The sequence below is a fragment of the Mycteria americana genome, chromosome 3 (assembly GCF_035582795.1).
Source record: "Mycteria americana isolate JAX WOST 10 ecotype Jacksonville Zoo and Gardens chromosome 3, USCA_MyAme_1.0, whole genome shotgun sequence".
Taxonomy (NCBI): Eukaryota; Metazoa; Chordata; class Aves; order Ciconiiformes; family Ciconiidae; genus Mycteria; species Mycteria americana.
The window spans coordinates 11661772-11675384 of NC_134367.1; the positions used below are offsets into that span (position 1 = coordinate 11661772).

General features: G+C 40.1%; 2 protein-coding genes across 3 annotated transcripts in view; both read left to right on the top strand.

Moving 5' to 3' along the window:
• WDR35 (WD repeat domain 35) overlaps window positions 1–11131 on the top strand; it is a 48577-nt gene extending 37446 nt beyond the window's left edge. The window contains exons 20-27 of the mRNA XM_075497870.1: window positions 1743–1889; window positions 3088–3220; window positions 4622–4732; window positions 5856–6020; window positions 7048–7188; window positions 7982–8138; window positions 8787–9027; window positions 10106–11131. Of these exons, the coding sequence (XP_075353985.1) occupies window positions 1743–1889; window positions 3088–3220; window positions 4622–4732; window positions 5856–6020; window positions 7048–7188; window positions 7982–8138; window positions 8787–9027; window positions 10106–10253 (1243 nt within the window). The 3' untranslated portion in view covers window positions 10254–11131. The remainder of the gene's footprint in view (window positions 1–1742; window positions 1890–3087; window positions 3221–4621; window positions 4733–5855; window positions 6021–7047; window positions 7189–7981; window positions 8139–8786; window positions 9028–10105) is intronic.
• Window positions 11132–11141: 10 nt separating this feature from the next.
• TTC32 (tetratricopeptide repeat domain 32) lies at window positions 11142–13389 on the top strand. 2 transcript variants are annotated; one of them, XM_075497873.1, is made up of 3 exons: window positions 11142–11738; window positions 11815–11975; window positions 13131–13389. In XM_075497873.1, the coding sequence occupies exons 1-3, from the start codon at window positions 11602–11604 to the stop codon at window positions 13256–13258; spliced, it is 426 nt and encodes a 141-aa protein (XP_075353988.1). In that variant the 5' UTR covers window positions 11142–11601; the 3' UTR covers window positions 13259–13389. The 2 variants fall into 2 exon arrangements, with proteins under 2 accessions (XP_075353988.1, XP_075353987.1); XM_075497872.1 differs by having other exon boundaries at window positions 11142–11935.
• The last annotated feature ends 224 nt before the right edge of the window (window positions 13390–13613 follow it).

Here is a 13613-nt window from a genome sequence, read left to right on the forward strand (position 1 = left end):
CTATATGTAAATCAGCACATTCCAAACTGTTTGCAAAACCTCAGCTGCTCTAGGTAGCGCTGTGTTTCATAGATGTTTTCGCAAGTATTTTGTCAGTATTTCAACTGGGATTCCAAAAATACAAACAAACAATTTTAACTAACGTTTAATTTATGTACTGTTGCCTTTAGCTAGTAGCCAAGTACACATTCTTTCCAATTACATATACAAACAACAGAGTTTTTAATGAACTGTAATCTCTGGAGAGATAGAAAGGACTCTGGATGAAATTGTGGACCAATCAATCGAATTTTTGCTCAGGAATGAAAACAAACAAAGCAAAATTACAATATTACTGGGAAATATAAATTAATGCTAAGTAATCAGCTAGAGCACTGTCTTTACTGAAAAAGGATAATGAGAAATAATAAGCAGCAGTTGTACAATGTAGCCTATAGGTGGTGGTCAAAGATGGAGAAGCATGAATCACTTACGTACATGTGAAATCTTTGTTCATGGCTCCATTAATCAAAGCTTAAAAGTTGGGAATGATGGAGAAAAAGTATTTCTTATTTCATGCTGTAAGAATGAGAAACTTTCCTCTTCCCCAGTAAGGAGTGGGGTGGTGGGGGGAGGCAGGAACTGGGGAGAGATGCACATTAGAGCCTGGTAATGGAAAACCTTCTTGCACATAATTAATTAGCCCATGGAAGTATGCTGGCTTGGAGAGGTGAACTGCCTCATAAGCACTTCAGTTGCACTGCAACACTGATTTTTAGATATGGAATATTCCTTTCCACATGGCTAAAGAGAAATTTGGCCATTATAGGATTGCAGAAGTCAAAGACTTACTTTTTTTTACTGGTTTCTTCAACAGTAGAGCATCTTATTCTCCAGCTACAAGAATATGGGAATTCTGTATTGACTTTATGTGTCTCCTCACCGCTAGAAAAATCTTGATAAGGACCTACCATAAATCAGGCTGAAATAAATCCATTTTTCAAATACAATTTAAAAATTTTTAGATAGATGCTCTTATTTAGCTGACTGTACTGACTTGCTATTGCCTTCCTTAACTCACTTGTAAGTTTAGAGCATTTTTAAAATAAGTGTATATATCTCTCCCGTTTGTTTTCTATGCACCTGCAGAATTACTTCTACATGAAGTAATGCAGAATTATTCTACACGGCGGAAAAAACATGCCAGGCAGACACACGGTGGGTCATATGTATGCATGAATAATAAAAAGGAAAGACTATTTCTGAGTCCTTTCTCCTTCATCCAAAGTAATCTTGAATCTAAAAGAGAAGTCTCTGAAATCCATTTTATTACATCTCAGCTTTAGCCTCCATTATTCCTATTCCTTGCTCCTTGGCTTTTCCCCTCATCTCGCTTCTGCTTTTAGCCTTTTGCAGGTGCTGCCATCTATTGTAGTGGTCAGCAGTGAAAGATAAAGAATGGTATACAGAATGAGAGGAAACCTGATGTAGCATCAGCCCAACTATCTCGCCAGCTGCTCATTTAACTCCTCACACAGGAGTATGGCTAATAGGAAAGCGCATACATATGATACAACCTGTGAGCTCTCTGAGTATTTGCTTTTATGGAATACTGTTTAAATTGTAAACAAGCTATCTGGGATCATTGTGATACCTGCGATGTAGGTTATGAACATGAAAATACTTTTGGATGCTTTTCTCAAGATTTTTATTAGCTATTTTATTGTCTTTGGCTTTTTCCTGCTATTTTCTGTTTATATTAGAGATCTTGCCATTGGACTACGGATAAAACTGGGAGATTGGTTTCGAGTATTGCAGCTACTGAAAACTGGCTCAGGTGATTCAGATGATGCCCTCCTTGAACAAGCACACAATGCTATTGGAGATTATTTTGCAGACCGTCAGAAATGGTATGCTCTGTAGAGGAACTAGTAAGAAGGAAATTACAAAGGAAATTATAAAACTGATGACAAGACTTAATTTATGAGGAGGGACAGACATCAGGAAAGTCAGGATGCAATACATGGGACAATTTTGGAATGATGAGATTTAGCTCAGACCTTTGTGGATGTACCTTTAAACAGAGAGATGCTGATAACTATCCAAAGAATTAAGGTGATAAAAATCTCAGTTTTGCCAGAAGTCTGTTTGCTTCAAGGGTGGTGGGGGGCGGCGGGGCAGAAATACCTCTACAGTTTTATTAGGCTGGATGTAGAAAGTATTAAAGAAAAAAAAAATCAGTTAAAAAAAAAAAAGTAGGAGAGAATTATTAAACATCAGTGAATTTCAAAACTAACCTCAAACTTTCTAGACTGCTTAAACCCACAAATATTTGAAAACATCCATAGCTCTCTCTGACCTGGATCTGTCTCTAGCTATTGCCTAAACTGGGCACCCAAGGAAGATTTTAAGAACAGTGCACGCATGTAATGGTATTTCTCCAGAACACATTTTGCAGTCAGGTACTTACTGAGCCAGAAGTGACGTCTTTCTAGTTAATAACTTGCAGAGAAATTTTATTTCATGAACTTTTCTTGTTGCCTTCTAAGCCCCTGTAAACTTTTAGCATCCAGAACACTCTGTCTCCTAGAGTTCCACAGCTCCACTATATATTGCAATTACCCAAACTATGTTATCATAAAGAACTTGGGTCCCAAACCAGTTGAAAACTTGTGATTAGATTTTGAAAGCTGATTTTCAGATGCTTTAGGTAACTTTGGAGAACAGTCTTGGAGATCTTAGTGCTTGTGTTTTAGAATATGGAGGCAGAACAGTAAAGCCCTTTTCTGAAAGGTTAGTTGTAAGTTGTCCTTTTTCAGCCCTGATCTGTGCAGATGTGGGAATACAGTTTTAATATTCCTTGACTTCCTAGCCTTATGCTAGTCAGAGAATCAGTCTTGCTACTACTTCAATATAATGATCTCTGAAAATGAAAACTTCTAGTGCATTTTAGAAAAACAGTGAAATTCTAGCTACAAAAGCTCTCTCAAGCAAAGCTACCTGTTTAAAATAATGTCATTGTAAATTTACAAATGCAAAAGGCTTACCCCATGAGAAGCTTCATTTGTGTTTATAGATCAGAAGCCACCACACTTTTTTTCTTATTAGGTTAAATGCTGTACAGTATTACGTACAAGGACGAAACCAGGAACGTTTAGCTGAATGTTACTACATGCTAGAAGACTACCAAGGACTGGAGAATCTAGCTAACTCACTTCCGGAGAATAATAAATTGCTCCCTGTAAGCAAAACACACCTTTATTTTTCATTATTTTATGCTCAACTATTTATTTAAAATTTCCCATTGTGGGAGGGTTAAGAAAGAAAGATAGAAAGAATGCAGTATGAGACCTCCTCACTCAAGCATAATGGTATTACTTTGGTATCGATCTCCAGTATTACTGTTGTTTTCATACTCTGTCATTCTTCCTTTCCCTTATTGTCCAGGTTCCCCAGAAAGACCTAATTATTCATCACATTTTATGGCCACGTGGCTAAATCATAATTCACTGCTTACCTCCCCAAACTGTGGCATTTCTCTCTAAAATAGCTGTGCTTCACTGAGAAGTCACTCCTCATGGCTGGACACTTACTTCAGCTTTCATTTTGTTGTCTAGTCTACACTGGGGTTTTTTTGCCCTGAATTCTTCCTGGTTGCTGTCCCTGATTTAACTTACATGATAGCTCTGGTGGGAATGCTTATGTACTATGAAAATTGAAGATACTCTGCTGAAAGGAGGGAAAGTAGGTCGTATAGCCTGAAATGACCTACTAAATAATACCTAATCTAAAATGATATGATTCTGGAGCAGAAGTCTTATGAGGAGTGGCTGAGGGAGCTGGGATTGTTTAGCCTGGAGAAGCAGAGGCTGAGGGGAGACCTTATCGCTCTCTACAACTACCTGAAAGGAGGTTGTAGAGAGGTGGGGGTTGGTCTCTTCTCCCAGGTAACAAGTGATAGGACAAGAGGAAATGGCCTCAAGTTGAGCCAGGGGAGGTTTAGATTGGATATGAGGAAAAACTTCTTCACCTAAAGGGTTATCAAGCATTGGAACAGGCTGCCCAGGGAAGTGGTTGAGTCGCCATCCCTGGAGGTATTTAAAGGACGTTTGGATGAGGTGCTTAGGGACATGGTTTAGTGGTGGTCTTGGTAGTGTTAGGTTTACGGTTGGACGCGATGATCTTAAAGGTCTTTTCCAACCTATACGATTCTGTGATTCTGTGATTAATCCAAAATGCTTTAAAAATGCAAAACATGCTCATTTAATGCCGTTTTCAGTTGTTTGAGTAAACAAGACATAGCATGTTCTTTTTAACCTCTTTCTAATAGCGAAGTTTCGTGAAATACTCTAAATAGTAAGAACACAGTCCTTCTGGTAAGATTTGATTTGAAAGAAAATGTTTTAAATAGCTTTTTTTTTTTTTTTTAATTTAAGCAGTGTGTGAAAGTAGCACACTGTTCTAAAGATTTACAACAGCATGTGTTGTCTTCACAGAATCCATGAAGCAAACAACCCCCTTCTTCTTGGAACCCCCAACTTCTTGGAATTAAATTAAACAAGAATATAATAGTATTGCAGTTGCTATGCAATGTACTAAAAATCTGGAAATGAATTTAACACGGTGCTGATGCTTTTTGCAGGATATAGCTTATATGTTTGTAAGAGTGGGGATGTGTGAACAAGCTGTGTCAGCCTTTCTGAAATGTAATCGACCAAAGGATGCGGTAGATACCTGTGTACATCTCAACCAGGTAAAACAGCAGTAGATGATCTCCTTTACTGATACCAATTTAACAGTGAGATTTCTATCCTAATGCGCAGTTAAATACAAGTCCTTGTTAAGTGCCTGATGATTCATCATGATTTCTGGAAAATTCATAGTAAAGTGCTTAAGCCAGTTATCTGAAATTAGCATTAGACCATTAGAGGGACAAAGCTATATGCAGCAGTGCTACTTCTGTGTGTGTATGTGTGGTAAGCATGCTCAGCACACACACGTTTGTGGCCTTTGTAGAGCCAGGCTGTGCTGCCTCCTGATGGAATGGGAGGAAGACTGGAGAGCTTCTGGCTGCTCATTTTCCATATCCCCCTCCTTTCTTGTACAGATGCAAATGTATTCGCGGCTGCATTAGGATGTAGCTGGAAAAGACCTGATCTGAAAAATTATCTGTATGTCTACAGCTAGAGCTGTTCCCCAGTGTGACCTCCCTGTGCAAACATTTGTGTCAACACAAGTAAGAGAGAAATTGAGGATGGCTATGAGGAACTTAATGTATAGGAATGGCAGGACTGGCTAGTGCTGTCTTTATGTGAACAACTTCCTAGTTTATGGATCTGAAGGGCTATTAGGTATGAGATTCAGCTAAGTTTGTCAGTCCTGCCAAACTTTTGATCTGGGGTAAACACAGTAGCCAAACTGTTGAAGACCAGGAAAATTCACAGACAAAATGAGGCGTATAGAAGGATAAGTAAAGTGTTACTGTTTGTGCCTTAAGCTTATGGGCTGAAGTCCTCTTTTAGACATGCTTTTGAGAGTCTGGGTTTTAGTAATATCAGAAGCGTTGAAATCCACGTGTCCAGCTATGAGCAGCAATGAAGTGATTTTGCAAAGCTTTTACCAGAGCAGAAGCAACTGCTTTGTATGTGGTTTTGGACAGAGGTCCAGCATTTGTTTCACAGGCCTGCTGTATCACTATTGGCAATGATGCTAGCATTTGTATTCTCTTGCTTTTTTACTTTAATTTTATAGTAGCCTGGTTCTAAATGGTGATGAAGTATTGCACACAAATGTTGCAGACTATTCGTGGACAACCATCTCGTTCTGAGAATGTATTTGAAAAAATGAGGTTGGTAATTGTCTGCTTTCATTTCTAGTGGAATAAAGCTGTGGAACTGGCTAAAAATCATAACATGAAAGAGATTGGATCCTTGCTAGCCAGATATGCAAGTCATTTACTGGAAAAGAATAAAATCCTTGATGCTATAGAACTCTATCGTAAAGCCAATTATTTCTTTGAAGCTGCTAAGCTCATGTTCAAGGTATTGCAGGTTTTATTTTTATATCAAATAACTGGGTTTTTGGGCTAGCTGTTATTATTTCCATGCTACTTTTATTTTCTTGGGGTTATTTTAGTGTTAACAATGTCCATGCAATAAGCAGATGTCATTATACAGGATACTGCAAAGATGAATCCAACTCCTAAATTCAGGTATCTCTATCTGAAATAGTTACCCTGGATGTCCTCCTGGATAGCCAGTGGAGAGGAGACTTTCAGGACACAAGCCATCAGATTTATTTTGAGACTTTTACTTCAGAATGAGGTGAACTGCACCTCAGAAAAGGTCCTGTTGCCCTGCATTGCCTAGTAAAGGAGTATAGCAGACCGGCCTGGGTGCAATGTCCACATTATTTTATATGCTGTGTGGATTAGTTTTATCTTCTTTATTTTTAAAAACAGCAACGTCATTAACTAGGAGTTAAATTTTGGTATTTCTTCAATTGGTACCTTCAATTAGAAACTGCTGTGGTGTGCTTTTAAGATAAAGATGTTGCTTAGATTTGGGTTGGCTGCAGAGATTTCTGTACATAGCTTATAAAGTCTGTAAAAGTGATATGTAATTTTTACAGCAAATATTTGTAGTAAAAAAAAAAAATATATGTATATGTTACTTTCAAAAGCCATTCTTCTTTTCTGGGAAAACCACCAGACCTTATTGAAAGCTATGTATTTCTTAAACTTCAGTGTTTAAAAATCGCTATTTTTTAGTTTATTTTTATATTAAGTCAATAGACTTATACATAGTTACACTGATTTATCCTTACTGAGAATCTGGCTTTATATACTTGTTAGCTAAATAAATGTAGAAAAACGTGCATTCTTCACTTTGACGTTTTCATTTATAGTTCTGTTTGCAGTCTAAATTATCACATTCAAATGCAGAATCATTTTTTGGCATGATTTCCTAGGTTTGTACAAGCACACAATTGTCCAAGAGAATGAAGTGACTCTTCTAATTTTTTTTTTTTTTTAAATCTACATTAAATTCCTTGGTTTTGTTTTTTAAGATTGCAGATGAAGAGGCAAAGAAAAGGACAAAGCCTTTGCGAGTTAAAAAGCTTTATGTATTATCAGCCTTACTTATAGAACAGTGCCATGAACAAATGCAAAATGCACAAAGGGGAAAAATTAAAGGAAAAAGTTCAGAGGTAGAGTGTCTTTTTTTTTTCTTTTTCTTTCTGAATTCTGATATGTGCTACCTAGTCAGAGTAAGTGTAAAGCTATAGTCATGTGAGGCTATTATGCTTTTTCAAGAATGCTTTTTCCTGCTGAGAACAAAGTTTTCCTTAAAGCAAGTCTTCCATGAAAACATAGTTTAATGTATTATTTTAAAACATTTAAATAATATCTATTAATAGATTTTTTTTCCTAAGTTTAATGTGTTTTTCTTAATGTTTTCACTATAACAATGAAAATCATACTAAGAAACTCCAGATTTTTCTTTCCTGCGAGACTCTCACTTTCCTGTCATTTAGGAGTAAGTATCAATTCCAAAGAGCGATGTGATTAGATTAAGCTATGTTGGCTATAATTTAGCAGGGAGATGGCTCCAGATATGGGGTAAGGAAATGGAAGATTTTTTTTTCTGCTCACACTTTCATCTTCATATGCACAAATGAAATAGTTTAAACAAAGTTTTAAGAGATCTGGTGTTGAAATGCAATATTAATCCAAAGTATGAACCAGTCTACAGATGTGCACAGAATATATTTGTACACATGTATATGATATTTATCTTTGAAAATCTGCACCATATGTTCTGCCTATGCACTGTATAAAATACCTAACAATGTTCACTTTAGGTCGATGTATTTATATTTTCCCTAGTTAACACAGACAGTGGTGTAATCACCAAGTACAGAAAAGTTCTTTTCAAATATCCCCATTTCCTGCTGTATCTGTTTCGTATAAAAATTACTTGTGATACTGCTTTGTTTTCAGACTGCTTCAGCTTTGGCTGGTTTGCTAGAAGAAGATGTTCTTTCTTCAACTAATCGCTTTGCAGACAATGCTTGGCGAGGAGCTGAGGCTTACCATTTTTTCATACTTGCACAAAGACAGCTCTATAAAGGTTCTGTAGAAGCAGCACTTAAAACAGGTAGAACTTCATTTTTAACCCTGTAAAGAAACTGTTCTAATTTTACAAACCTGCACAGCACATAATTTAATTTATAGTTGGCACATTTTTCTATTCTTGCTAGAATTTAAAACAAAACCATGTAATGAATTGAATATGGCTGCAGTCAAGCTACCTGGAAAGTATTTTCTTGGAGACAATGCAAATCTAACTTACCAAATATGACCTGGTAAATTAGAAAATCTCTGTAGATGTTCTCAACTGTTTTGTTTCTTTTTTTTAAATCATAAGCCATGCCTGAATTCACATCAGACCTCCCTGTAGAGCTTCATAAAAAATTTGTGGGAGTTAGAGAAGCAAATAGTGCCCTATACTTTGTCCAAGTAATGAAGGTCCATCTCAAATACTTCTAACATGTTTAAAAAAAAAAAAAAAAGTGTCTCAGAAAGACACTTTTATTTCCCAGTCAAATCCCCTTATTTTTATTTATTTTTAAAAAGTGTTGAACCATGCATGCTTCAGTCATGTCAATGAAAAGACTTTGGTTCATGGTGTCCAATTTGTAAGATTAATACTGTCTACTAGTAGCAAATATTTCATACAGATGATTGCACTTCTCAGAAGACATGTAATAACTTCCTTGGATTTTTTTTTTTTTTCATTTCTTAGCTCTTCATTTGCGAGATTATGAAGACATTATCCCTGCAGTTGAAATCTATTCCCTTTTGGCACTCTGCGCATGTGCAAACAGAGCATTTGATATTTGTTCAAAAGCCTTTGTTAAACTAGAATCCTTGGAAACTCTTAGGCCAGAGCAGAGGCAACAGTATGAAGACCTTGCTCTAGAGATATTCACGAGACATTGTCCGAAGTATAACAAAAAATCTGATCTGGATGACGTTCTTGAGAGGTGGGTTTATATTTATATGATACTGTAATAATACTAGCATTTTTTTCTGCTATTGTCTGTATTTTGGCTTTTAGCAGGTTTTGTGCGACCAAGTTAATTAGGTGCTTTGCTGCTTAAACCAAATATTGGGCAAGAATGATGCCGGTGTTAGCCAGTTTGCAGAAAGGGTAATACACCACTTATTTGGGAGAATAGACACTGACTGTATTTGAGGAACTGGGCATAAAGATTTAACTTCACCTTAATTTTAATGCATGTGGGACAGAGCACAGGAGTTTTAGGACCTTTGATTAGGTGTCACATGCCATTAAAGTAGTAACGTTACTGTTTGCATCACCATTGTGGTGTGATGCAAATGTCAACAAGTGAATATTTGACTATTATTAACCAATAAGTCTCCAGTGTTTTGTCAATTACCTAAATCTACATGGTGTGAGAAGATGAATATGTCAAGTGAAAGAATTAGAATATGAAGGGCACGCTTAAGGGGTACATCCTTGGAGTGGCGGTACCCACAATGGTGTCTTTGACATATGTTTCCTGCTAACAGCATGGAATTTGTGAGTATGGAAATTGATTGTGAATCAATTTTCTTCTTCATAGGATCTTAACCTGTCTTTGTTTGATTTTACTGTGCAGATGTACTGAATCTCACTAGTGGCTTTCATGTTGACTCTTCAGAGTAATAGTAGTGCAGGTGTCTAATTGGACCTTGCCTTTATATGGCCTTCACTGCTTCTTTTCACTTAATCTTTTGGATCTGCTGGTCCTGATTTGTTGACTATATGGTTCTGGGGGTGTGCATTCTGTTGTGTGAAGATTTACCTACTTGGCTATGTTAACAGTGAAGTGTTACGTGAGTTAATAAATTGTAATCAAAAAGTGGCACACATCTGAATAGAGAAGCAGTGTTTTACAGATGAGCATGACAAGTTTTGTAACTAGCTGTAGGCACACAATTAGGTATTTATGCACTTTTGCAAATTTCTACAAAACAAGTCTTCGCTGCTATTTTAAAACCATGTTTTTATTCTTTCAGCTTTATTTACTCCTTTTCTTTTTTTTTTTTTTTAAATAGTGGAGATGGGAAACTTCCTGTATGTGTTGCAACAGGAGACCCTATCCTGGAGTATCGATTCTGGATGTGCAGCATATGTAAGCATTGCATGAAAGCCAAAGAAGCAAGCAATTATAACTTCTGTCCTCTGTGCCACAGTACAGCATAGCAGAGGATAAAGGACTGTTTATCCTCCTATCTGTTATGTCTCCTAAAAATACTCTCTAAAATGTTATCGATGTACTATATTTTAAAATACAACTCAGGTACTGTATTGTAACAGATAGTGCCACTATTACAGAAACATTTAAAAAAATCCCCAGAAAACCCGCAAGAGAAACCTTTACTGATTCCATTTATGTGAAGAAACGACTGGGTTGGACTCAATTTTTTTTTTGTTGCATTTTTTACAAAGGTTTAAGGTAAAAGCATTCTTTTCTAATTGTAAATTGAGCCTAGTTTCAAAACTGTGCGAATTGAATGTAGGTTCATCTTAATACACTTTACTCTGAGCAAGCTCCATTTTTTTGTTTTCGTAATTCCATAGGAAATTATTGGGTTTCCTCAAAATTCACAACTGTTTGAAGGAATTAATTGAGTTGAAATAATGCCACAGTAGTTGTGGTATTATGACTGTATACATTTTTCTACTACTGTTTTACTTGAGCAATGGTACCAGTTTAGGCATACATCTGTGCTATCTTCTTTTGCCAAGTGTATTTAAACCCATCATAGCAATAAAGGGCTTGCAAGCATTTAGCAATCAGTGCCATTAGTCCGCATCTGGCTTCTTGACCGTTGGTGATGTCTTCGACCAGTTAAGGAAACCTCTATCAACCTTCAAACTGCAATCTGGTAATGAGCTACTTTAAGTAGCTTGAAGAGAGCAGCTGACATCTGTGGAACAGATTTCAAGAGTTGAACCATCATCCTTGTTCTACACGACGGTTTAAGGAACGCTGTTTTACTTAGGACTGCGCTGTTCCATTTTATTGCTGGATTTGAGCCTCAGCTCTGGACGTGCTGCAGGTCCTTGCTCCACGCTATGAGCCTCGGCAACCCGGCAGCAGCCAGAGCCTCGACGTTCGCGTTGTGCATTAGGATGCCCGAGAGGAGAGCACGAGGCCTCTCCTGCACCGTCGCTCAGAGCACGTCATGCCTCTCGCCTAAACTGAGGCCAGTTAAGAAGAAACCCCGTTTTGTATGGAAAACATTCAGTATTACTAAATATTTTTTTCTGTCCTGGTGTTTGAGCTTCTTTCTTCTTCGTAAAAAGGTGTATTACAGGCCTCTGCCAGTTACGTCATTCCGGGCTGCGCCAGTTACCTCACTCCCCGCCCCACCAGCAAGACCCGCGGGGGGGCCGGCTCCAGGCAGAGCCCTTTGTCCGTTCCCTTCACGGCTCCCCCAGGCGCTCCCATCCCGTTCCGGCCGCTGCCGTACCCGTGACGTAAGGACGCGCCCGCCCCACGTGACGTCATTCCACCGCCTCCCCGCGGCGCGGCGGAGCCGCCGCCATGGAGCGGGAGGCGCCGGGCGGAGCGGCCGAGCTGCTGGCGGCGGCGCAGGCGCAGTTGGCGGCGCGGCGGCTGTCGGCGGCGGAGGAGCTCTACAGCCGCTTCATCGCCCGGTGCGCGGGGCCCGGCCCCGGCGGGTACGTGCCTGGGCGGGGGGAGCGGGGGAGGCGCGGGTCCTGCTGTAACGGCCGCTCTCCCTGTGTCTCCGCGCAGCGCCGGCCGCGACCTCGCCACGGCCCTCAACAACCGGGGCCAGATCAAGTACTTTCGGGTGGAGTTCGCCGCCGCCATGGAGGACTACACGGCCGCCATCGAGTGCCAGCCCGGCTTCGAGGTGCCCTACTACAACCGGGGCCTGGTGCTCTACCGGCTGGGTACGGGCCGCGCCGCGCCTCGCCGCCCCTCAGCGCGGGCCAGGCCGTGGGGCCCGCGCCGCGCCGTCGGTCACGGCAGCGCCGCCTGGCCCGGGGCCGTTCGCCGGGGTGACCCAGGGCAGGGCAGGGCGACCCGAGCATGTGCCCTGCGAGCCGAGCGGCGGTCCTTCACCCTCACCGGCTGCCCGGCACCTCCCGCCTGGGCTGCCGCCCCCCAGCGCAAGGGGAGGGCAGGGAGCTCTCCCAGGGCAGATTCACAGCGCTGTTTTACCCCAGGGTGCGCGCCCGAAGCTGCAGAGTAATCCCCTCCGTTTTACAGACGGAGGGACCTGCCTGGCACCGGCGGGGGAAAGACGTCACACCAGAAATAAATGGTGCAGATGGAGACACGTTTTTCTCAAGTACTCACAGAAAGTTTCAGCTATGAGTCTGCCCTGTGTATGCAGCTAGGTATCCCTGTTTGCAGATGTGCTGCTGTGTCCTTTGAAATGATGCCATTCAGGGAAAAATAGGGGGAAAGTTGCAGTTTCAGTTTGGGAAAATTTTGCATTAGGGGTAAAACCAGCCAATTCCAAACATTGCCATTACACCCAAGATAAAGCATCTCTTAAGCAGGTGCAGCTATAGTGGGCGCAGCCTCCTCAGCTTGCAGTGGGCTATCGGCCATTTCTGGGGACTTTGCTGCCCAAGTTTTGACTATGCCATAAGAAAATGACACCCCTGTTCCTTTAGTAGGGGCTTGGCCATTGCAAAGTGAAGACCCAGAAGTTGAGGGACTAGAGAGAGCACTAGAGAATGCAGCCTGACCAAGGGCATTAGCTGGGAGGTGGTATACCTGTGTTCCAGCTTTAAGGCAGCCTGGCTATTAGTTAGTTGCCTGAGCATGGGCCTTTTAGCTCCTCTTGGAATAAGCTGGTTGAATGGAGCCTTAAGCCCATCTTAGGTTCAAAAATAGGTGCTCGGGTTCTTGCTCTGAAGACCTTTGACTCCCACTTGGGCCTCTGGAGAATCCAAATGTAGTGGGTCCAGTAAGTAGAGCTGCTACTTTTTGTTAGTGAAAGTATTAGGAGTCGTTCTTCCTAGTCTGTGGTTTGTGAGTTCAAGCAGTTACAGAGGCATAATTCTTTCTTTCTTTCTTTCTTTTTTTTGGGACAGGATGCTTTGATGAGGCCATGAAAGATTTCAGGAAAGTATTAGAGTTAAACCCCCAGTTTGAAGATGCTGCATTGAGTCTAAAACAGGCTATTCTTGATAAAGAAGAAAAACAAAAGCGGGATTATTGAAAATGCAGCCAGTGGTACGAAAATGTTTTGCTAAACATGTGATTTTTGTCACTGATGGATGAAACACAAGATCATTTACATCTGTTACGACCTACTGAAGAAACCTCATTCTTGGGTAAATAAGTTAAAACTGGATTATGATTGCAAAATAAACTGGTTTTGGATATTGTTAGTGTTGAGGAAAAGCACCACGTTAGATTTTGTACAGAAGTACTTCATAAAGATGTTGGAAGCTTAGTAACAGCAAATGAAGTCTAGTTCTCTTATTAAAACTGTTTCACAGATAATTTTAAACAGTCTTTCATGGGGTAGAAAAATCAATCTATATAAAACATTTAAATACTTAAGATTGGAG